Source organism: Phocoena phocoena, chromosome 13 (genome assembly GCF_963924675.1).
Source record: "Phocoena phocoena chromosome 13, mPhoPho1.1, whole genome shotgun sequence".
In the NCBI taxonomy this organism is placed as follows: domain Eukaryota; kingdom Metazoa; phylum Chordata; class Mammalia; order Artiodactyla; family Phocoenidae; genus Phocoena; species Phocoena phocoena.
This window is the reverse complement of record NC_089231.1, coordinates 4,392,501-4,417,456: the sequence shown is the minus strand read 5'-3', so window position 1 is coordinate 4,417,456 and position 24,956 is coordinate 4,392,501. Positions and strand designations below refer to the sequence as shown.

General features: G+C 37.4%; 1 protein-coding gene across 1 annotated transcript in view; it reads left to right on the top strand.

Moving 5' to 3' along the window:
* ZNF407 (zinc finger protein 407) overlaps positions 1-24,956 on the top strand; it is a 399,036-nt gene that overhangs the window by 215,665 nt on the left and 158,415 nt on the right. Inside the window, exons 4-6 of the mRNA XM_065890443.1 lie at positions 1,275-1,441; positions 5,137-5,220; positions 13,308-13,428. Of these exons, the coding sequence (XP_065746515.1) occupies positions 1,275-1,441; positions 5,137-5,220; positions 13,308-13,428 (372 nt within the window). The remainder of the gene's footprint in view (positions 1-1,274; positions 1,442-5,136; positions 5,221-13,307; positions 13,429-24,956) is intronic.

Below are 24,956 nucleotides of genomic sequence, written 5' to 3'. Positions count from 1 at the left end.
CTTAAGAATTTGTGAAACCTGAATGATTAATTTGTTAAAGTAATCCACATTTGCCTCAAAATGAGAAAATTAATTAATTGGAGCTTGGAATTTTTTTTCCTACCCTTATGGGACTAAGAAAATTTGTAAAATTTTAGTTAAAAGCATTTATGTAAAGAATATACTCTTTATATCTCCTTATTTATATCATAACTTAAAATGCAGGTATTACAATCTTATTTTTAAAATTGTATGAACTTGCTAAAAGTGTAGACCAGCTTACGATAGTCAAGTCAAGCTGCCATAGTCTGTCTCTTCTGTGGCATTGTGCTTATCAACTTATTAAAATATTTTAATTTTGAATATCGGGTTTTAATTTTCTTTTATTTGACTGTTCATTATCCTGAATTAATTAGCTGGACACTACTTTGTTAGTCACAGAGATTGCTTTAAACTAAATTGTATTAGAAATCAAAAGTAAATTTTAGTGGTGATTTCCTGAATGCAAGTGAAAAGGGACAGAAGCTCGACCAGAGAAAGTATGAAAGTTTTTTTGTTGATGGTTCATACTGCCTGGATTATTAAAGGTATTCAGAGATCTTTAACTGGGAACTGTGGGGCTGAAATATTTTCTGACGTGAGTATTGATTTGTTATTTTCAGTTTTCATCCCATACAGGAAATAATTGAGGTTTCTTTTTCTCAAAGGCATACTTTATGAAAAGTTGTATTTATAATCTTATTTTTATTCTTATCAAAGGGAACTTTTTATGTACCTGTGTGGTAACCCAGAAGGACACCTTGTTAAAAAGGAGACGCCCCTGGAGTGTGCCTCTTCTCCGAGGGAGCAGTGTGGTGTGTGCCGTTCCAGGCGGGCTGGGCTCTGAGTGCCGCCTGGCCCCAGCTGCCTCTGCCTGGCAGAGAGCAGGAGTGTCTGACTAGTTTAGTACGGATAGCTTTTCATTTAGCCTTTGCTCTGACAGCCTGTGCCCTGGATAAGTGGTGTAGGCCTGTACAGGTGAAATCTATTCTCACATTTGCCTCAGGGGTGACTGGACTGTAACAGAATTTTTCAAACCCGTTGGGCCCAACCGCAAAGCAGAGAATAAATGGCTGAAGTGCCAGGCCTGGACAGAAAAATCAATGCCTGGTTATACAGACATGACAGACCAGGCCCGCAGTTCTCCTCGCGACACCCTGAACTCGCCACACTGCAGGGCTGGAGCGGCACCTGTCGGGGCCCGAGGTGCTCCCGTGAGGGTAATATTTGCATCCTTTTCTCTCCACTCCATGCAGGAAATTCACATGCCGCCTGTGTGATAGAAGTTTCACAGAGAAGTGGGCCCTGAACAACCACATGAAACTCCACACGGGGGAGAAGCCATTCAAGTGTACCTGGCCTACCTGCCATTACTCCTTCCTCACGGCCTCCGCCATGAAGGACCACTACAGGACGCACACAGGTGTGCCCGTCTGCCTGGGCCCAGTGGTGGTGGTAGTCGGGGGTGGTCGTCTCAGCAGCAGTCCGTAGAAAGGAATCCCTGTTTGAAGAGTTTAAGACTGTGGTAATTATATGTTAAAAGGTGTGGCATCATTTCTTTGTGTTTTGATGATGCTCAGCGTAATTTTTAAGTGACATTTTAATATTTGTGTGTGTGCACACGTTCACATAAAGTAAGTTTCATATTTCAAAGCTGATTTATGTTGTGTGTGGGCACATATATGTATATGTGTTTAAACATAGGTGTGATTTTAGGTGTGATCGTTATAGAAGATCATTTGAGGAGACTAAATTTTCATAGAGAACTTGGGTTATATTTGTTACTGATATGGACTCCGTGCCGTAATGTTTCTGAACGTTATTGAATCTTGGTTTTTATGTACCACTTGAAATTTTTTAAATCAATTTAATATTTCTTTTAAGAGAATACTATCAGATCCAAGAGTTTTTGAAATTACTACAAAGAGACTAAACTGAATTTAGCTAGTATAAATTTTTTAGATAATTGAAAAAGTACGAATTCACATACATTTTACATCAAAACGTTTAGTGGACTGTTTGGAATTTAAACCAACTGATAGTAAAAGCAGCGCATAGAATACATCTGTGCTAGGCATGGTCCTGAGACCTCTCAGTTTGGACCTTCATGAATATATTTCTCCTACCTGCCCTGTGGTTCTATTCAATGTATATGACATGCTTTTCATTGTCTAAGGACAGAGGGCCCCTAAACTCCTTACAAGCGTGTAGTCGAGCGCTTGCCGTATCTCACTGTGGCGACATCACTGGGAGCCATTTGCTGTTCTGTGGTCTTCTTCCTCTTTACAGCTCTCAGAAAGTGTTTTGTTTCAAGGAAAAAATAAATTTTAATCAGCATTCCCAAATGTTCTTCTGATTGCCAAGAATCCTGTATTATTGTTAGAAATTATAGGTTAAAAGTTCTTCTGAAGCAGTTTGTGGGAAGCCCAGGCCTCCTTAGCTTCCTTGACAAGGGCGTTGACGATTTAAGGTCTCCAGCCTGCCCTGAAAGATCACTTATATCGAACAGCAGATGAAAAGCCAGTGCAGATGTAATTTATCGTTGGCGTTTCCTTCTAAAGAATAATTGTGGAGACTTGGCTGGATCAATAATATGGATTTTTGTTGTTAGGTCTTGTAGTCTGCACCATAATGAGAGATAGGGGACAGTGGCTGTTTTCTAATAGAAAATAAAGGATTGGTTTCCATGTCTTTCTACATTTGAAAGCAAAATGGCACACTTGAAACTAATTCAAGTTGTTAAGAAAAGTCTCCTATTATAGCTCTGCTATCATATAAATATGGCATGTTAAGTGAACCCCCTTTTTATTGAGTATATTACATTTACTTTTTTCTTAAAATTTTTTTTCTTGAAAAATACTCAATTGCCCACTATCCAACCCTAACTCCCCCTACCCCCTTGGAAAAAAAAAAAAAAGGGCAAGTGAAAATTGAATTTAGAGTGACAAACAAATCAAGCCACCAAGGTAAATATGACATACAATACATTGCAGACTAACATCCTAGATAAAAATCCTGCACGTCAAAAAATCAAGGTCACTAATGTACCTAGAACCAAATCACATGGAAAATTGATAATTTTGTCTTTGTGCCTATACATATCTTAAAATAGGAAAGGGAATAAAACTTAGTATATACACGCAGCACTTATACCTGTAAAAATGTAAATTTCATTACATGCAGCACATAGACCTGTAAAAAATATAAATTTCATTAGGATTTGTCTTGTCTGTTAATGTTTATATCTTACAAGAAAGATATAGATTGCAAAGAAGTTCATAAACGAGGGAAAGGAATCATATAGTCTGCTTGAGTCCAGAAATAGTAAGAATACTCTTTCCTCATCAGGTATTTTGCTGGCTGGGTAGCATAGCACCAATCTCTTCTCTGCCACATACCACCAGATGCGTAGGTGTGTGTGAGCTTGTGTGTGCATGTGTGGACCACAGTACACACATTTCCGCACACTCGAAGGGGTTAATGCCCACAAAGCTGTGGTGATGAATAAATTGTAGAGAGCAATTTTGTCTCAACACAGAATAGTATGTTAATATTAACGAGCAAATTATCTTTTGGGATTTAAAAAAAAAGTCCACTTTCAGTGTTATTTAATTGATAATACAGCTAGTTAGAAAGATTTATGTTTCAAATTGATTAAATAATTAAATGAGTGATTGTAATTAAACTTTATTCTTCACAGCCCATCTACTCTATTCTTTTTTTCTGTATTGACATAATGATGCCAAGGAATGAACTTAACCCCAAAATAGGGAAGTAAAGATAGGAAAAATACTTAAATTCAGCTTTATTTTATAAATGATAATAATGAACATTTTAACGTACCATTGGGAAATAAGATTAAACATAATTTGGTTAAAACTCTCTTTATTAATATATGTTCATTTAAATTAGAGAAGCTAGTATTGCTCTCAGGTAAAGGGAAGACTCTTTCTGATTACGGTAGCTACTCTGCCTTCCTATATTTACTATCTTTTCTAACCTTAAAAAGGCAATTACCATTTCCACAACACCTCAAGCTAAATTTCTATTGTAAAACACCTAAACATTTTAGAACAAAGCAGGCTGACGTGGGCAAAAACCCTTGAAAGACTTGTTGCATTAAACATTCACATGAATAAAGTAGATAAAGATAGATAAAATGATTTGTTTTATTTTTGAAAAGTATTTTATAATTTCACTGACTCTCTCCAAGGTGTTAGCATTTTTATTCTCCTTTTCTCTTCTTTGGGAGCCTTATGGGATAAACTGTCTAGGTGCCAGCACTTATTGGCCAGATAAGCTGTAGAATAGAGAGAGATTGCATTTATAAACTGTAGGGCAGAATGTTAGCTTGTGTAAAAATGTTTTTAAAAATGAGCATTTAAACATTTTTAACAAAGTCTGCCAAATCTGACTCTAATTGTTGCAGAGTTTTCCAGTCAAGAGTTATCACTAAAGATGAATGATAGGAGTTTTTATACAATTTCTTTAGCAATCCCTAGACCTCCTTTTTTGTGCCATGGAAGTTTGAGGAACATAAACAGCGCTGAGCTGAGTAAATGTAGATTTTATCGTTACTTGGGGTCTTCAGTATATTCAGGGAAACTGTTTAATTCATATTGTTAAGGAGGAAGTTATTAAAGAAGATGCTGATAGAATCAGGTAAAACCGATTCAATATCCTTCAGTTGTTAGAAAATTCAGTATGTTTTATTTAAGCAGGATCATGTATACTGTACATTAACAGTTCCAAGCAATCTTTAGTCAGCTCAGAAAGTCCAGATGTATGGGAATTGTAAAAAATCAGGATATGCATAAAAACTGTTCAAGTGCATAAAGCAGCCCCATCTGGAAGACATCTACCAGAAATGAAGTTGTACAAAACCATTCCATTGATAATAAAGCTAATTTTTATGGGTCTGACAAGTATGTAATTATGTTCAGTGGTGCTTTTCAGATTTTATCACAGTCAATAAACCGCAGTGGTAATTTCATTCCCATTTGACATATTTACATGGAAACATTTGATTGGAGGAATTAGTAACCCTGAAAGCCTTGATAGATATGTTTTAATGATCTGTGACCTCCGCAGTCCCTCATCTGTTTATTGTTGCAACAGGCGAGAAGTCGTTCCTGTGTGACCTGTGTGGCTTTGCTGGCGGGACCCGGCACGCCCTCACCAAGCACCGCAGGCAGCATACAGGTCAGTCCAGCCACCCGGCCCTCAGCCTGCCGCTCAGGAGGCAGCCAGTCCAGGGGGGCCCCCCGCATTCGTTCTTGGCCCTGGATTGCCTGTCTTTTCGATTTTTGTAAACTCTGTGCACTTGAGGGTCTACAGAAAATTGTGCTTGAATAATACAAGATTTTAATGCGTCTGCTTTTACGTATTTATAAAGTAAGCCTGCTGCGTGTCTTACGGATCAGGTGTCCTGTAAAGTCGTGTCAAGCAGGGGGAGAACAGGGTCTGGCCTTCTGTGTGCAGACATACCAGCTGCTTCTCTGCGGCAGAGCCCTGCCTTGGGAGTGGCCCATGAGCTGTGGTGAAGCTGGGGGGCCTGCCTTCCTCTCAGTCAGTCCCTCCCCATCTCCTTTCCTGCTCACGCCACCTTTTAGCTGCTTCTCACCTGCTTACCAGCAGCCCTGCCTGCCCATCTTTGTCTCAGCTTCCGGAACCACCTGACTCTCTAGCCAGCAGTCCCTCTGCGGGTTGGAACCAAGTAGATGTGGTTGTAGCTCACTGCAGCTTCAGGTATTTTTGCGATTAAGAATGGAAGGCAGTCGGGACTTCCCTGGCGGTCCAGTGGTTAAGACTTCGCCTTCCAATGCAGGGGGTTGTGGGTTCGATTCCTGGCCTGGGAGCTAGGATCCCACATGCCTCACAGCTGAAAAACCAAAACATAAAACAGAAGCAATATTGTAACAGATTCAATAAAGACTTTAAAAACGGTCCACATCAAAAAAAAAAATCTTTAAAAACAAAAAAAGAATGGAAAGCAGTGAAGAGGCGAGTTAAGCAGATAAGGACATTGAAGAGAATCCTTTTTTTTTTCATGATGGGCATTCTTGGTGATTCAACAAAATAAACTAGATGCCTTGGTTAGGAACACATAAGGATGAAAAGTTTTAACCATCTATTAAAGTTGATTACCTATTGATATGCTGTAATAGGTCTTCTAAGTAATTACTTTAACTTCTGAATTATATATGTCTGGGACAGTGCTGATTTTTGGTGATGTTCCTTGTAACTATTAATAGAACCAACTTTTTACCCTAAGAAGTGTTCTAGTTTAGATGATAAATCATATGGTAACAGAATTTGTAACTCATTGTTAGACTTTTACTTGCGTTCCATGAGAATAGTTGAGTTTGGCATTTATACTCAAAATGGCATAAACGTAGAGTACATGAAATATGTTGTTTATGGTGCAGTTTGATTCTTGAAATTTCGCGCTTAGCTACAAGGAGCTTTAATGCCCATTATGGTATTTATAAGATCAGTGAGAATTAATGCTAGCCATTCCTTTTGGATTCTTAAGTTTATATGATTCAAATTTCTGTATGTGGTACGGATTATTATTGAGTCAAGAAATACCCAATGTTAATATAATGTTGAAAACTCAAACTTGGTAAACATAAAACTCTATTTTAAGTTTGTAGTAGCAACCTGTGATCACATTTTTTTTTTTAATCCAGTGATTTTACAGTTTAGGTGTAAGAGATGGCAGAAGAGCCCAGTGGATGGCGGTCATCCTTGGCTACTATGTTGGACAAGTTGGGAATGTGTGTGGTAAAGTGTGTTCACGTGGGGTTTTCTGATTCTTCGTGTTTCAGTTTATTGATGCCCGAACTGTTGCCATGCAGATGGTGTCGCCCTGGCGTGGCCCTGGGCGTCAGCAGACTCCCCGGTGCCGCCGTTGGCGGTGTGGCCGTGCTCCCTCTTCCCGCTGCCGAGGGGCCGGTAATGCTGTGATCATAGGCGTTTACAGGTGATCGATCATGAACCTGCATCGAGCAGGCACAACTTTATATTTTATGTCAGGTCCAGAGGCTCCTTATTACTTTGCTATTAACTTTATACCATATAGGACAATGTCTCACAGACAGAGGCATCTGTCTTTTTGGCATTTATCTGCCTCTGTGGCACAAATCAAACATGATTCTTTAATACCAGAGTCAGTTCAAACAGCTTAGCCAAACAGTACTAAGCCAAACAGCTTAGTACAACAACTCAGTCTAGGCCCTTTGCTTTTGTGCTGGATTTATAATATTTAAGCAACACATAACTTTTTTTTTTTTTCAAGGCCAGATTTGTTTGGCTCATTTGAAATCTGTGTTTTTCTGATGTATTCCTCTTTGACATGGTTTACCTTTCTACTACAGAGTGCCCACCCAAACTACAATCAGCTAGGAAAGAGATAGGTATCAAAAGTGTTCCAAATGGCATAAATAATTCCCCACTGCAGTACAGACTGTCTAGGGGGCTGACACAAAACATCTTCCACTTCAAGATTTACTTTTATCTGGTAAAAGGGTCACCTGTCAGAGACCCTTGATTCAAGGGCACAGGAGCAAATCCTCACATGTAGTTGAAGAGCCTTGGCCGGCTTAATGACCACCAGCCCGCCCAAAGGAATGCGGTGCGAGCTTCCAGGAGAAGGGGTGGCCCGTCTGACAGATTGTTGACACACAAAGGGCACCTCTCTCTGTCTCTGTCCATAATCCATGCCGGTGTTGGTGTCCCTCCTCCAGCTTCCTTTTACTCTTCTGTCACGGGGACCTCAAGTGTAGAATATTCCTCAGTGGTTATTTTCGCCAAGATTACCGCTTGAAAAGGAAAGTATGAAGAACACAATTTAAACTACGATATACTCTTATGTGAGGGAAACAGGCAGAAAGGAAATTTCACCAGCAGGATGTATGCAGGCAGCCCTGTTGACTTACAGATAGCATTATTCAAGGGTAGTTACTATCTCACTCATAGGTTTACTCATCCTTCTGGCTTTAGAATGACAAAGAATTCAGAAGGACTGTTCCCAATGCACCAAATCAGTTTGATCACTCCATCAAAAATTTTTCCTTAGTAAGTGTGTATACCTCCTCACGTAGCACCTATCTCATTTCATGCAGTTAACAAATATTAGGAAACTGAAATTCTTGTTTAGCATTTTTAAGATTTTCTTTCACATTTAACAATCTAGAAGTTATTTATTTATCGATTTATTTTGCTATATATTGAGACTAACAAACAAGAGCTACTTCTGTATTTCTGAAGTGTATTTTCCTGAAGAAATTACCTGAAATTTCCTGAAGAAATGATTGTTTCTGGATAAAAAAGAGATACCGGTGAACATATTCAAACAATAGTATTGAACATGTAACAGAATTGAGTTACAAATTAACTATTATGCACAGATTGAATAAACTGTAGTCTGTGTAAGTTGACACAGAGTTCTTTTCCATCAAGGGCCCAGACATGCTTGAGCCTTCCTTTACTTAGTGGTTGTAGCTTAGTATGTAGCATACTTTGGTAGCATTATATTTTTTCTCTGTCAGCCTATAGATTTTTCACAATTTCTTAAGACTACATAGTTTAATCTGTTGTGTTTTCAAGTTAAGCATGAAATGACAATTGATAGTTTATTGCGATACAATGTCAGCTTGACATGAACTTCAAATTATTAGAGTTATAGAGAATCTAAATGACATTATTCTTTAAAAGTGTTTTTTTTAAGTTTAAATTGTGTCACATAAAAATGCCATAAAAGTTTAAATGAAATAAGATTGATACATTTACCATATTTTTTAAGTGTTTATGTTAAACCTTCTCACCAAGAAACTTAACGTTGAGGAGCTTGGATGACCTTTAATTTATACCACTGACTCAGACAATGACTCCATAATGTTACCCCTCTAGATTCCTGCCAGATCCATGAAAAATGGGTAGATTAACGATGTCTACCAAGGCTAAAAGAATAAACCAGTTAGCAGTGAGTCTGATGCCAACGTACTTTCAAACACTTCGTTTGAATGGAATAAGGAGACGTCAGAATATATTTGTGAATTTGCTTAACGAAAAAAATCTTTAAATTGTTTGACCCCTTAGATTCATGATATTAAAAGTGGAAGATTCAAGCTACCTAATTTGAAGTCTTAGTATATAGTTTCAATAGTCATGTCAGTATTGTATTGGCATAAAGATTTCCAGATAGATCAAGGGAGCAGAATAGACTCATGCATATATCAGTCCATTGTTTTTGACCAAGGAACAACCTTTAGAGACAGATTTAACAGAGGATGTGCAAAACCTCTTCATTGGAAACTTTAAAGTATTGCCAAGAGAAATTAAAGAAGACCTAAATAGAGCGATATCCCATGTTCATGGATTGGAAGACTCAATGTTGTTAAGATTTTATTTCCTCTCACATTGATCATTTCAAATCCCTCAAGCTTTTTTTTTTAAAGAAATTGACAAGCTAATTTTAAAATTCATATGGAAATGCAACAGTGAAATATCAAACAACTTTGAGAAAGATGAACGAACTTGACTTACACAACCTGACTTCATGACTTATTAGGAAGCTTTAATAATCAAGTCATTCTGGTGTTTTCATCAAGGTAAACAAATACCTCAATGGAATGGAATAGAGATTACAAAACAGCCCACACCTACATGGTCAACTGAGCTTTGACAGAAGAGCAAAGGCACTTTAATCTTTTCAATACATAATGCTGGAACAATTGGCTATCCATATGCAATCAAAATAAATTTTGATCCGTATATCATGTCATATACAAAAATGAACTCAATCTAAATATAAAACTTAAAACTATATAAATTCTAAAAGAAAATTTAGGGGAAAATCTTTGTGATCATGGATTATCAAAGATTTCTTAGATACCAGCACATCAAAAGCCTGATTCATAAATGAAAAGAATCATAACTTGAAAAATTATAAATAGAGAACTTGAAAACTTTGTAAATTATTAACTTTTCTTCAAAAGACACTGTGAAGAGAATGAAAAGACAAACCACAGACTGGAAAGAATATGTATATATCATAACTCTTATAAAGGATTTGTATCTGTAATATATAAAGTGCTCTCAGAACACAGTTTTAAGAAACCAACCAACTAATAAAGGGTCAAAATATTTGAACAGGTACTTCACCAAAGACTATAAATGCATGGCCCATAAGCGCATGAAAGTGTCCTCAAATGATCATTAGAGAAATTCAGGTGTAAAGCACTAAGCACACTGCATGTTGGTGATGATTGGAGCGGTGGGAACTCTGGAGCACAGCTAGTAGGAGTATAAAGTGGTCAAACCACTTCGGAAAACAGTTTGGCAGTTTCTCACGAAGTGACGTATGTACCTGCCATAGCAATGGATACACGTGACATTCACGTAATGAATACTACTCTACAACTCAGCAGCAAAAATACATCACGTATTTACACCTGGAGCAACGGGAGTGAAGCACAAAATAAAGCTGAGAGAAACAGGCCAGACAGAAGAGAAGTACATACCACGTGCTTCCATGTGTGTACATTTCTAGAAAGTACTAGCTAATACATAGCGAAAGAAAGCAATGAACATTTGCTTGGGGATGGAACGAGCAGAAGAAAGACAGGGCACAGGGATACCTCTGTGGTGGTGCTTATGTTCGTTACTTTGATCGTGGTAAGAGCTCGATTCTGCCTCCTGTGTCAGGTCTAGACAGGTGATGTCAAGTCACTGAAGTAATTAATAATGAGTGTTTTCATCCAGGTGAGTGCTTCCCTTTGTGTTTCTGTTTTCCATGTGAACTATTCTTTGACACTGGTGTACAGTGAAGGTACTCTTAATTGAATTTAATGAGCAATTCAGTCTTTATAATGAATGAGGAAGTTTTCAGATATGCTTGTGTATGAAGGTTTATATGTTTCTATGACAGAATATTCCCGTGTCAAATGTGAAGAGATTGCGCGATTTTAACTGTCAAATGTGAAGAGATTGCGCGATTTTATTTTAACTCTATGCAATTCGAAGATCATGTCTTATCCCTCAAATAAAAGCAAAACCTGCCATCGTCGTGGAAGTTATTTTTTTGTATAAGTCAGTTCAGTACAACTGAGCTGTCTATAAACCAGCGGTTTAGAAACTGAGAACAAAGAGTTATTTAGGCTGACTCTGGGTGACCACTTGATTGGGGTGTAGTATATGGGAAATGGCTAAAAGAGACAAAACCCCCTCTCAACTCCAAAATTTTTACTCTGCTGTGTATACGGTCTTCTTTTTACAAGAATAGGTCAAATATTCCCTGGTAGGATCTGTTAAATGATGCCTCTATGTCAAGTTCACTAACTTTGCGAAGCCATTAATTATTTTATGTATATTATAGGTTTTTACTTTGTTATTGGTTATGAGCTCTTGATGAGAGCCATTTGTGTGCTGCTTCTTTTATCTTTGTGAGAGTAGTTTGCAGTTTCCAGTGTTTAGGCAGTCCTGTCCCCATAATGATGAAGCACTGGTTATTGGGCACGCTGCTAAGTATCTTACCTATGCCTTGTCTGCTTTCATCCTCACAGTTATCTCCATGTTCGGTGTATTCTCCTCCTGATCTTGTACAGGGGGTTACCAGGTAGGGAGTGAAATATGGCAAAACCTGGACTGGGGTTGAAGTCCTTTTGGTTTCTTCTAACTGCTGCCCTGGGCTGCAATGACAGATAAAATGCCATCAGATGAGATGTGTATGCATTCAGTAAATATTACTGCAGTTAATGGGCAAGGCCATATAAACAGGCTTAGAGAATGTAGGACAAATTTCTAAACGTTCTGATTTTCAGGGCAGACATAGTTTTGTTGCTAGCTGAATAGATGTAATTTTAAACCAAGATATTTCATCCCTCATTTTCTATATGTTAGTATACTTATAATACTATTACAAAAACATGGGAAATAAGTAACAAGTGGAGTTACATATGTAAAATTAATCCGTCCTATGTGTAAACTTTCTCAGGAAAAATGTCTCTTGACAAGAGTATTTCTGTATATCACAACTGTGTTTTGAGGAAGAGGTGGTGAGGTTTTCTCTAACATGTAATGTGAGCTATACACATATCATTTTAAGTTGCCTGGTAACCACATTAAAAAAAAGGAAAAAGTAATAGGTGAAGTTATTTTTTATAAATAGATAATTCAAACAAATACATACAATTTATTATCATTTCAACATGAAGTCAATATAACATTATTACCAATATTTTATTCTCCCCCCGCCGCCCCCAGGACTTTAAAATTTGGTGTGTATTTTGCACTTCCAGCACATCTCAATACAGAGGCCAAATATTTTATCTGTAATTCATGATCTGTATTTAGGTTTGATAAAATTTACATGTCAAAAAGTAGATTCTCTTTCCCAAGCTGTTCTAGACTGAAACTTTTTTTCAACAGGTGAATTCAGTATCAGTTTTTAAATTTACATCAATTAAAATTAAATCACCCCATCTCAGGTGCTCACCAGCCAGTACAGCTAGTGGAATTAAAAACCAGTCAGACCTGATTTCTTTGAGTTTGTGTGTGAAGGAGAGAAAGGTATTGATCAGAGGGCCGTGAGTCCTGGGTAGGTCCTTGAACCAGCACAGGGGTGAGCTGTATGTGCAGAGAGATCAGGTGTATCTACACTGGGGAGATGGAATTTACAGGGCTGTTAAATATTATTTCAAATGTTTCTTTGAGGCCTCTTTACCTTTTACTCAACTTAGTGAATTACAATTTCTCTTTACTTCTAACACTTTTTAAATTGGTGTCAATTTATCGCTTGGTTTTATTTTTTTCCTTCATATTTAACTTTAAGATTTTAATAAGTTTTACACTGTGTATTCAAAGTACATCTTTGTTACATACTTTTCCATGGTTTTAACCTCACTGAGATTTTTATAATGGCCCTAATCTAACAGTTTGTTAAATGACTCAAAATACAGTGCTAAACCAAAGCTGATATTTATGTTTTTATCTGGATGAGTGCTTCACTGTGTGTTTCTATTTAGATTAGATAATTTAGAATCCTGTGTGTATAAGTCACATGTGAACTGCAAAATGTATATCTTGCTTCTGTTCTCATAGAGAAATAAAAATCAATGGTATCTTCTAACTTTCTCACTCTGTGAATAAATATTCAAACATCCTAAGTATGTGTAGTCTTAAAATTTCATGGAAATGAGTGTCTTTTTAATTGTTAATAACAGATTAAGCCCTTCATTTCCAATATTTGTAATTATTCATCTACAACTCCTCTTGATATATTTCAGGAGAAAAACCTTTTAAATGTGATGAGTGTAACTTTGCCTCCACGACCCAATCTCATCTGACGCGGCATAAGCGGGTACACACAGGAGAGAAGCCCTACAGGTGCCCCTGGTGTGACTACAGGTAACGATCCATTATGAAGCAAGTGGAATCAAGTGGGTCATCGTGGTGGGTGAAAATCCTGTTAAACTCACCATAAACGAATTGTGTTTTTGAGTAACGTGAATTAGCATGATTTAAAGCATGATTCATATATTAGGAGTGGGAGTTTATTACACCACCTGATTTTGGTGACTGTTTTAAAAGATGTAAAATATTTTTCCGTTTTTTACAATCTTAACGTTTAGGTTTTGGTTTTTTTTTGGCTGCGTTGGGTCTTGGTTGCTGCGCGGCGGCTTTCTTTAGTTGTGGAGACCGGGCGCTGCTCTGCGTTGTGGTGCGCGTGCTTCTCATTGCGGTGGCTTCTCTTGTTGCAGAGCACGGTCTCTAGGCCTGCGGGTTTCAGTAGTTGCAGCACGTGGGCTCGGTAGTTGTGGCGCATGGGCTCAGTTGCTCCGAGGCATGTGGGATCTTCCAGGACCAGGGCTTGAACCCGTGTCCCCTGCATTGGCAGGCGGATTCTTAACCAGTGCTCCACCAGGGAAGTCCCACATTTAGGTTTTATAATCCATTGATGCACCTGACTTTCAAGTGATTGTAAGGAACCATCCAATTAATCAGTTATTCAATGCATATGGCATCTCATCTACTATGAGTGAGTCACTCATTTAGACAATGAAGATAATGTAAGAAATGCTTCCTGCCTTTAAGGATATTGTAGCATAATGGGTGGCTTGTAATGGTAATGTTAGTAAATATTTCTAATACAGATGTCAGTGGTATTTAAAAACACCAGGGGAGTGCAAAGAGAAGGAACCAGATCAGTCCTGCGAGAGGAGAAAGCCTGTCAGCCATGGCTTAAAAGATGGGCAGCTTTCAGTCACATGTGCGTTCTGTGAGGATGCAGGGAGGTGATGGTACAGCGTGGCATTTCTGTGCTGAGAGCATGTTGGAGGTCATGAGTGCTCCGTCCACTCGTGGAGGCCACAGCGGCTAAGTGACATCTGCCAGGTTGCAGAGTGACTTCACAGAGGCCGCAAAGCACGGGGGCAGAGAAGCAGGAGTGGCGAATGAGCCTGTTTTACTCTGTGACAAGGTCCGCATATCCCGGGCCTGGTGGAAAATGAAAGGCGGCTGTAGGTTGCAGCTCGATCACGCTGTGTGGGGGGACCTGTGAGCATAACTTCAGAGCTCACTGTGGTCTCTGAGACACCATGCGATGCGCAGGCAGCTGAGGGACATCTTCTTAGGGCCTTGATCAGCCCAACTGTGGGGCTGAAGGTCTCATGGGCCCTGTTGTGCATGAAGATGTGGAAACGTTGAGGGTAGTTCTTCAGTGCAGCCTGCCTTTGTTACGTATCAGAATATATACCTTAAACCTGAAGGCTTCATTGAAAAATAGATTTTTGTATTCCTGTGGATATAGCCTGTGCGTTCAGTAAATATATTGCCATAATCTCTATTATTATCCTCATTATTGCATTAAGTTTTATGTTGAAGGTCATCTAATAGTACAGACATATTACGGGTATATTTCATTCATCAATTATTCATTCGTTCCACATTTTCTCAGTTCTGTCTTTGCCTAACACTAGATTGGTGTTTCTTTGAGATTTAATAAAATGGTGATCCAATTAGAGGTAGACACAGAAATTCTGAGGAGCTGATAGTACGAATTCTTTAAACAACAAACGTTATTGAATGCTCTTTTTCCTTATTAGAGGTCATACTGTAGTTGCCTTCCCTGCAAAACACAGGAAAACAATTACAGATTTATAAAAATTTCCCTTAATTCTCTCTCTTAGCTGTTAGGATTATATTCTTTCAGTCTGTACTTTATGCCTGTTTTGAATCATTGTTTTTTTTTGGTGGTTTCTTTCATTATAAATTTTATTTTTCACACTTAACAAATTGTATAACCACCTTATGTCATTAATCCTGTGTAACTGTGGTTCTCAAACTATAATTTTTAAGTCGTAGAACTGTTACTTCAAACAAGATCTTGTACAGACCCCATGTATAATATAGATAAAAGTGGTGTCTACCAGTTACAGATTTCAGAGTTACAGTCTGTAAGTCACTTATTATAACACTAACGAATATCATATAAGACTGTTTGACAAGCAAAAAGTTTTCAAATGGGGGGAGTTCTTGCTAACAGTTGCTGTTGGATTAGCCTTGGTGTCCAGTTTATGACTTTGCAGGGAGCGCTCAGCAGGGGCGGGTCGTCAGGAGCTCAGGCTCCTGAGGCTCACTGCAGCCGTTCAGCCTCTTCCTCATTTACAAAAGACAAATGATTTGGGTACGAACTTCAGGAACACTGCTGACGTGCGGTGAGGAACACACTACATCACTTATCCAGAGCTTGGCTGTGCACATCAGCCCTTGTTTTCACTCTCATCTCAGGTTAGGACTTCAGATGGTTGTAGGCTTTACTTGACCTGACAAACCTCAAGATACTGTTCAGTGAGGTAATGCAAGAGTTTCAGTGCCTTGAAGGTCTTTAGTATCTGAAAATTATAATACATGCCATGATGGATTTTTTTTTTTTTACAGTTTTTGAAGTTGTTAAAAAAAAAAAAACCAAATCAATTGTTAGATAATGACTGAAATACCTTAGAGTTTCAAAAGGCCTAGTTTGAAAACCACTCTTTTCTTCAATGTAATTTTAATACTTGCATGGCCTCTAGTTAGATTGTTAAACAATAATAACTTTATTAAATTTTTAGACATTAGTCTGCCATTTTCAGGTTTTTACTCCAAAAATACTTTTACCTAAATCTCTGTGTGTGTCCATGATTTTTTTGGAAGAAATTCATAGAAGTATGACTTAAGGCTATTAATAGTACTACTACAAAGACTGGGATGTGAATTTTGTTTGGCTGATCAGTACTGTGTTTTGGTACACTCACGTCTCTGTAGGCATGAACATATTTCTAAGTATTTCAGGTTTTCCGGGCTTGAAATTGTATTATACTTTTGCGAAGGTCGAGGTCGTGCTACTTGTCCCCTATCCAAGTTATCACCTTGAAGTAGCATCACGTCCGTTGAGCAGTGCGTTGCATCCAGCTGGATCCCGTCGGTATCAGACCTCTGTGAGGCACTGTCGTGAAAAGGAGCTGGTGTTTTCTAAGACTGTTGTCACTTTCCTATGAATTAATAATACTCAGGATGTTTACATCTAGTGTTTGCTATCAAATTTCCTGTTGAAATGCTTAAAGTCCTTGATAAAAGGGTGATTTTATCTTTATTTAAGCCTTTTTAATAATTTGAATATTACTGAAAGTAAATAGTTTGAACACTTTGTGTTCACGGGACAGTTTTATCGTTCTGCGTATATACAAGGTTGGGTTTGCTTTTACTAATGAACAAAAGACAAGTTAACTTGACCAGAAGTATGAAAAACTTTCAAATATATGAACACTCCTAAAGTTAGTGACTATGAATGAAATGTAGAATTTTCAATGGATACCTTCGTTTTCTTGTTGAGGAGAATAAGATTTTTAAATGAGCAGGCAGTTAAGTTCATAAAGATTGTTTTGGTTGCATAGCATGGGAAGAACAAAATGCTTACCATATCTACCTTACAACGACAAAGTATCTTCTTTCACAAGATAAAGAAATTGGAGTAGGTATGATTTCTGTAGAATAAAAGTATGTATAAGATGATCACATATTTCCTGAGAAAATATGGTCATATTTGTCTTATCAGTATCCTTCCATAATATTTTCTTGCTTAAAATATTTAAATACTTTTTCCATATTTAGGTTTTTGTCTGCTTAATATAAATAGATAAACATTATTCCTGTAGAGTATTCCTGTTGTTGTCATCATTAACACTTATTTGCAGGTAAATTACCATCATTAGAAACTGAAGTATTATTTAAATTTCATTTGAAAATATATTTTTCATTTTATAAATTGAACATTAGTGGAGAAATTTTAGTAGTTATAATTATTCATGAAAAATGTGAATATAGATTTGTTTACAAAAGAATTTTATAATTGGTCTTTTGAACCTGGGGCTATTTTTCAAGTTTGCATTATTAATTTAGGCAGTGACATCTCATTCTGTTTAGATGTAAACGTGTACCCTTTTCCTAAGCTTTTACTGTCTAAGATATCCAAAATTCGAACCCATTATAGATCAGTATATTCCATCATCGCTCCAAAACGTTTTCACTATTAATTAGTATTCATTATAATTTCGAAGCATAAATTTAGATGCATAGCACGCTGTCCTACCATATTATTTATGCAGCAAATTCTTTAGATTTTTTTCCTACCTTAAAATGGAAACAATCTAACATTTTTCAATACTTTTATTTTTTGTTATGTTTTAATTGTCACTTCTCTATTAAGGAGAGAAATCAAAAAAACTTTAATATGTTACAGTAAGTACCCTTTCTAATAATGTAAATCCTTATTTCCCCATGGAGTTTATTAAATATCAAGCTGCACTCTGTTTCACTGATGACACTGGCTTTCACAAGAGATTAGATGACTTGCCCTAAAGTTGGCTGTAATTGGGCTTTCTTTTATGTGAAACTCACCTTCTCATTGGCTTCCATTTTTTAAGGTTAATAAATGCATATTAAACAGTAAACCACTGATAAGTCATGAAAAGTAACACAAAATTCTACCTGCAGTATTAAAAATATTAAGGATAATCTTACGTGACACTTTAAATGTCATTTAGTAAATCAAAGAAAACTAAAATTCAGCCCGAAGTATGCAGTTTGATCATTTATTTATTGCATCCCTATTGTTGATCTTGGAATACCTTCATTGTTCTCTTTAAGACTGAGATTTTTGCTCAACTGCATAATTGCCTTAGTGCTGCCAGTGTTACACACACTCTTTTAAAAAGTTGTTTTTACTGTTCTACTTTTCATTTTATTCACTATTCTTTTTTTATTATTTGAAATTATAACTCCAGTTAGAAATATGACATATCATAGAGCTGAGGAATAAAATTGATAAATCCTGCCTCATATTAAAGATTTACCCCCATTGTTTTGCTGAACTTGGAAATACACTCTGATTCTTTTCCTTACTTGATGGTTTACTTAGCTCTTGGCCAGTGTATTTCCTAGAATCATTAATGCACTAGGTTTTGATCTCAAGAAGGGTTTTCATTCCTTTTAGATGAGGGGAGGCTAAGAATATTTGATTTACCCTTTGACCCAAGTAGTGGAGTCTCAACAAAAAATGTACTTTTTGTGATATTCCCCAACATCTCTTTTATCCCTCTTCTAAATATTTTGTTTAGTATTTCTTATAATCAAATTTGGTAAGTTTTTACACATATGACTAGACTAGGTAAAATTTAGTGTTTGTCACAAGCATTTGAAATGTGTGTGTGTGTGTGTGTGTATCCTAAAAAATTTTTGTCAAAGAATACTTTTAATTTAATTGAATTCTGTCTTAACTTTACATGATGCTGGAAGCATTTTTAGGATAGTTTTAAGATGTAATGATAAAAAAATTATAATAAATCTTTATTTCCCTTTAAAGTTTGTATTAATTTCTCAAATACATATTTCTATAAAGTGTCTCAGTTACGAAAACTTTTTCAGGTCTTAGATAATAGTATGCCTTTTTACATAATTTTGCTGTATAAACATTTTATGTTTATTAGGCTTTACTGAATAATAAGGCACTAAGGCCTCAGTATAGGATGGGATCATTGTTCTGTCTTCCATTGTTTCAGCAGCATCCTGACTTGGGGACTGACTCTGCAGGGGATAATTTCCTCCCTGTGGATGATCTCCCCTGAGGGTTCCTGTTTTCCTTTGGCTTCCTGTGCAGGTTCACAGGTTGTAGCAGGAGAAGCAATAGATGGATCAAACTTGAGTTCGCCCTGAATAATAACAAGGAGAAAAAACAGATTTTGTCTTTGTATCAGAACATCATATATACTGAGAGAGAAGTGAAATTATACATAAGGAAATGAACAGCACACATTTCTTTTTCTGAAGAATCAAAGGTAGCATTCATTTATTTTGGGTGATTTTGAAGTTCTTGAAGAGTAATGACACTGCATAAAAATAATCAAATGAAAATGTCTAATATTAATTTATCTTTGAAGCAATTTGATTGATGCCACAAGCCTAGTTATATCAGAACGAAATTTAAATTCAAAACATTTTGTCAGCGAAGTAAGCCAGACAGAGAAAGCCTAATATTGCGTGATATCACTTATGTGTGGAATCTTAAAAAAAACGAAAACGACAACAACAACAACAAAACGGTCAAACTCATAGAAACAGAGAGCGGAAGAGTAGTTGCCAGGGAGTGGGGGAAACAGGGAGAGGTTGGTAAAAGGATACAAACTTTCAGTTATGAGTAAGGTCTGAAGAGCTAATGTACTACATGGTGACTATCACTGATGAACTGTTTTGAATACTGGAAATTAGCTAAGAGAGTAGAACTTAAATATTCTCACCCAAAAATAAATAAATAAAACATACCAGTCAATATTATTTCATTAGTATCAAGTCTGTTTGTTATCTGTTTATATTCCACTCTATTTTAACTGCTAATCCAGTTAATGGAATAAAAAGCAGATGTCCTAGGCTGAAAGGTTAGTTTGAAAGTCTCGAAGCGCAGGTACTTTGCAAACTTTTCTTGGGATAATGATGATTCCAAGGCTTTCCTCCCTTTGTGGTCAGTTTCTTCTGGGAGGCAGATGTGTCTGTTGTATGTTTGTAGTACTTGTCCTGGTAGATGGCCCCTTCCTGCTTGCTACCCTCACACAGTTCAGTGAGCCACAGGTAGATGTCAGTATCGTGGCTGGTTTGTGGAACTGTGTTTGGTCATTGGCTGCATAAATATTGCTTAAGAAGATTCTCCTAGCAGGTGTCAAGATGGTACTTTATGGAGTTGTACTATCTTTCACGTGGAGTAGATGTTTCTGGTAAGTTTCCATGGGATCTTTTGAGGGGTTCCCTAAAAAAATCATAATTGTATTTTCAGGTTTTTCTATCCTAATTATGAAAGTTGTACTGTATGTAAGTGTATTTTTTATTCCTAACGTTTATGTTTCAGCAGAAATTGAATTCTTTCTGAACAAATATCTCCTAATTTTCTCTGATCATTTTATTAGTGAATTTCAAAAAAAAAAAAAAAAAAAACTCAGTAATTCTAATTGTGGTTTTGATTTAGTTTTGTATTTTCTATAACATATATGTCTAATGTTATGTTTATTTGTAGCATATTTTACTCATACTTTTCTTCTCTGCCCTGAGATACCCAAGCACATAGACTTGTAAAAATTTTTGTTTAAGCCTGTGTGCTAATATAGCACAGTATTTATGTCAGACCTTTAGTTACTGTTGGTAAATTTTCATCTTACAGAAGTTGGTTAAGTAAAAAAAAAAAATCTGTAGACTTGAAAACAAATAGATTCCATAGCATTAAAAAATATAAATTGGTTCATATGTCTTTAAAAGGGAGAAAAATCTAAGATAATTTGTTTATGACTATAAGTAAATTATTTGTTGATGTAGCTGAAATCGTCATTGAGATCACAGGTTAATTAAAAGAGCCATTCTGAACACAAAGTGACCATACATTCCCTTTGCTATCTCTTAAAGTAGAATCTAGATAAACATGTTTATTTAACCTGCTGTTGTTGAGTCCCAAATCCAGTCATTATAAAAAGACCAGCACTGTCTTTGGGGATGGTCTTTCTACAAGGAATTACTATGGATAGTTCCTTGGGTGGTAGCTGTATATATTGTGGTAGAAAGAAAGGCCTTAGAGATGAAAAAAATAGAAAAAATTTTGGGGGCAATAGTCTCTTGCATAATAAGTTATTCCTCAGACACTAGAGCTATTATCACACAACAAAACACTTTACTATGTAACTATCTATATCTCCCAGCATTAGAGGCTCTTACAGTGTGTAGCTTATTAGGAAAACTCTGTAATCGCCAGGATTATCTAGAACAACAGTCAGTGGAGCACCAGGCACACCCTTCTGGTTATATGGTTGAATTTCACAAGGTCAGATGTGGGGTTGAGAGAAACAATAATACCTTTGAAGTGTATAAAAGTTTGACCACCTGTCATTAGTTCAGTGAGAATGCTAAGATCTTAGTTGTTTCATTTTGTTTTTGGATCCTTTGTTTCAGTATGTTCTGAAGTATTGCCTCTCTGGGGCCTGTAAAAAACTGGAAGAAGGAAGGAGAAGGAGAGAAAAACTTGGAATGTTTAGGTAGTGGGGACCCAGTGGTCTGTATGAGGCAGCTTCTCTATCAGTGTGCCTTCTAGACCTCAGACCCCTTCAGTGGAATAAGATGCTGCCTTCCTGGTAGCACCTGTGTATGTTTTGGCTTTAGGTTAAGAATGTTTGTAAAAACAAGATTACATCTTTTCTCACTTTCACATCTTTATTTTCTTTATTAAGAGAATGTAGCACAAACCCTTTGTTGACTTTTTCCTATTTATGAGAAGTACTGTGCTTGTGAGAAGTTCTATAACAAGAAGTATTCCCGCATCTTTTCCTTTTTTGGAAAATGGTGTTGTGCCTTTCCTTCCTGCATAGTGAGCTGTACTTGAAGTAAACCAGAATCTGTTATTCAATAACATAATATGCATAACATGTAATGTGATACTTTTCCCTACAGGGAATTTTAACGTAATATTAACCTTCCTCTTACCCCTTAAACTTTAGTTCCTTACTCTTAATTCTTTTGGTTTGCATCTTGCTAAACAACCCTACCCTCCCATTTTGTATCTTTTGTATCAGTTGTGACACTGTTTGGGGTTCTCTCACTATTTAAGTTTTGAATCATGTTGATTAACTGAACTCAGTCGTATCTCTCCTGATTGTTTTGGTTTTTATTCATTTTAAATTACAACCTTTAAGAAATATGAAATGAAAATGAAATGTCGTAAAATAAATTAGAATTTTCCCGTACAGAGGAAATGAGGTAAACTCTTGGTGCTTTTGCTTAACTAAATCAGTTAATCTCTTGGATTGAATTATTTGAGGTAAAACGTGGTTGACACTTAAATTTGAGTAGTTTGTTTTGTTCTAAAAACCTCAGATAGCTTTAATTTTAATTAAAAGTAAGATTCTGTCCCACTTTCCACTCCCAAATTATATTTTTCATTTGATTTTAAGTTATCTTCTCATGTCGGCCAGCCTGGATTGTAGGACATATGGGATTATGTGGTGAAGGTGGGCAAGAAGTCCTGTGGGCCATTTAGTCCATGCCGGGGAGTTTGAGTTTTACCCCAAAGGCAGTGCATAACCAGTGGAGAATTTTAAGGAGGGAACTGACATATTCATATCTTGCTTTGCAGTAATCACTGACGCAGTACAAATGAAGAGGCAGAGAGGGACACAGCAGGTGTTGGGAGAGCATTTAAAGGACAATTGCAAAGGTGCAGGCAGAAATAAGTGACTAATCCTAAATAAACTAACGCAGCAGCCACGAAGGATAGAGAGAGAGGCTGATTCCGGTGCTTGTTAGGAGGTAGAATGAATGAACACGGTGACCAAATGGATGCATTTGGGGACAGGGTGACAGAAAGATGCATGCCATCCTTTAGATGCCTAGGCTAGGGCTGCTGAGTGAGCGGCAGTGCCATTTACCAGGTCCTCACTCCCGGAGGAGAGATCCCTTTAGCAAAATGACGATGTGTGTGGGTTGGATGCATTGACTTTGAAGTGCCCATGGACATCCACAGGGAAACGTGCCAGTAAATGTGTAGGTCAGTGCTGGTGTATGTGGAACTTGAAAGCATTGATGCGATTGGCATTTCCCTTGGAAAATGCGGAAAACGAAAAAGCAGAGGGGCAAAGAGAAGTGTCAGAGAGACTGAGAAGTAGCCTCCTGATATGGAAGGGACCTCTGGGCAGCAGGCAGGCAGGCAGCACTCAGGGCAGTGCACCCGCCGCAGCCACCCAGACGGCATGGGTTCTCTGGGGAAGCCCGGTCCTAGCACAGGGGTAGGAGCAGAAAGCACGCGAGGGGTCAGAGGTGAAGACGTGGTGAGGATACTTGCTAGCTGGTCTTGAAAGGAGTGTCTTGAAGGCTGCTTCCTGAAAACGCTTGGGGAGTTGGGATAGCTGCATGCGCAGAGAGCTGGATGCACATTGTATTTGTGTGTTTGTTTTCATCTGTTTGCTTAAGATTGCTTTTAAAATTTTACTAAAATGCTTACAGGCGGAGGTGAAAGAGCCAGCTGAAATAACGAAGTTGAACAGTGCTTTCACCTAAGGGCTCAGGTGGTGCATGTCAGGTGAGGGTTCTGTGACGCATCAGGGGCGCTGCTCACGATTTTGAAGAATCAGCAGTGCCTCCCTGTTCCCACCTTGGGACCTCTCGAGATGGAGAGCTACAGCTTCAAACCTCTGAATCTTTACCCTCCCACAGTTTGGGAATACTGCGTAGCACCAACTTTTACCTTTGTTGTGTTCAGAGTTTTGAATCAAAGAACATAGAGACTGTGTAATGGGACTGTTCTGCCCTCCCTACATACACATTCAAACATTGGAATTTTATTTGCTTTCTATGAGGAATTTACTTCCACAAAATATTGTACTACTTTAACTGTTATACATAATTCAAGAATTTGCTTGGCACTAGCAAACAATTCAGGGCAATCACTTAACAAACACTCATCTTAAATGTAATCTTTTAAAGTGTGACATCTTTTCTATGACTTATTCTAAACAATTTTTGCTAATGTCTTAGGGTTTTTCTAAGGCCAGTAAATCTCATGGGCCCCTCTAGTGACATCATAAGCCAGTGGAAACTCACAGACGTTTATCGTGATGACACCTGACCCCCATATATATGTACAACCCTTGCTGTTTGTTTTACCTACCTTTCATTTGCGTGACTTCTTCCAAATAATTATAGGTATGGTATACCTCTTTGACCAATCACAGCTTTGATTATACTTCTTGTGTCCATTTGTACTAAAACTTCTGTTTCACTGTTTTAGATTGACCCCTGCCTTCTTCAAATTGCCATATTTCTAGAAACATATACGCTACTGGAATGGTCCTACCAAGAGAAACGTTAATAATAAGGACCATGTGGGTGCTGGAGTTAGTGTGTGTATAGTATGAAAAGAGAAAGCAAATATATCACTCCTTAGGGTGAGGTAGGGTACGTGATTTGTTTTCATGACTTAAGGTATATTATAACTGCTGAGCGTTGCTGTCAGTTGTACTAAACCACTAAAAAGTGGAAATAAGTCATATATATTGCCCCACAGGTTGATGTAGGCTTTTCTTTTGCATTCACTAGCATTTTGTATGGATTTCCTTTGATTCTATTGGAATTTTTGCTGCTTTGTTTCATTATAAATTACGGTTACCACAAGACGGTTATGGCTGCCTCTCAGATTTTGGTTTTAGCTCGTTTCTCAACTTTAAAAATGAAAAGCACATTTCCCTTTGCAAATTGAGATAGTTCTGTACATCTTGTAACAAATTTTTGGCACCATTTCCATGAGTGCAAATAAAGGTAGTAGAAATACGCACCACAGCGCCCCTGAGGTAGGTTCATTTTAGCATTGGCTGCAA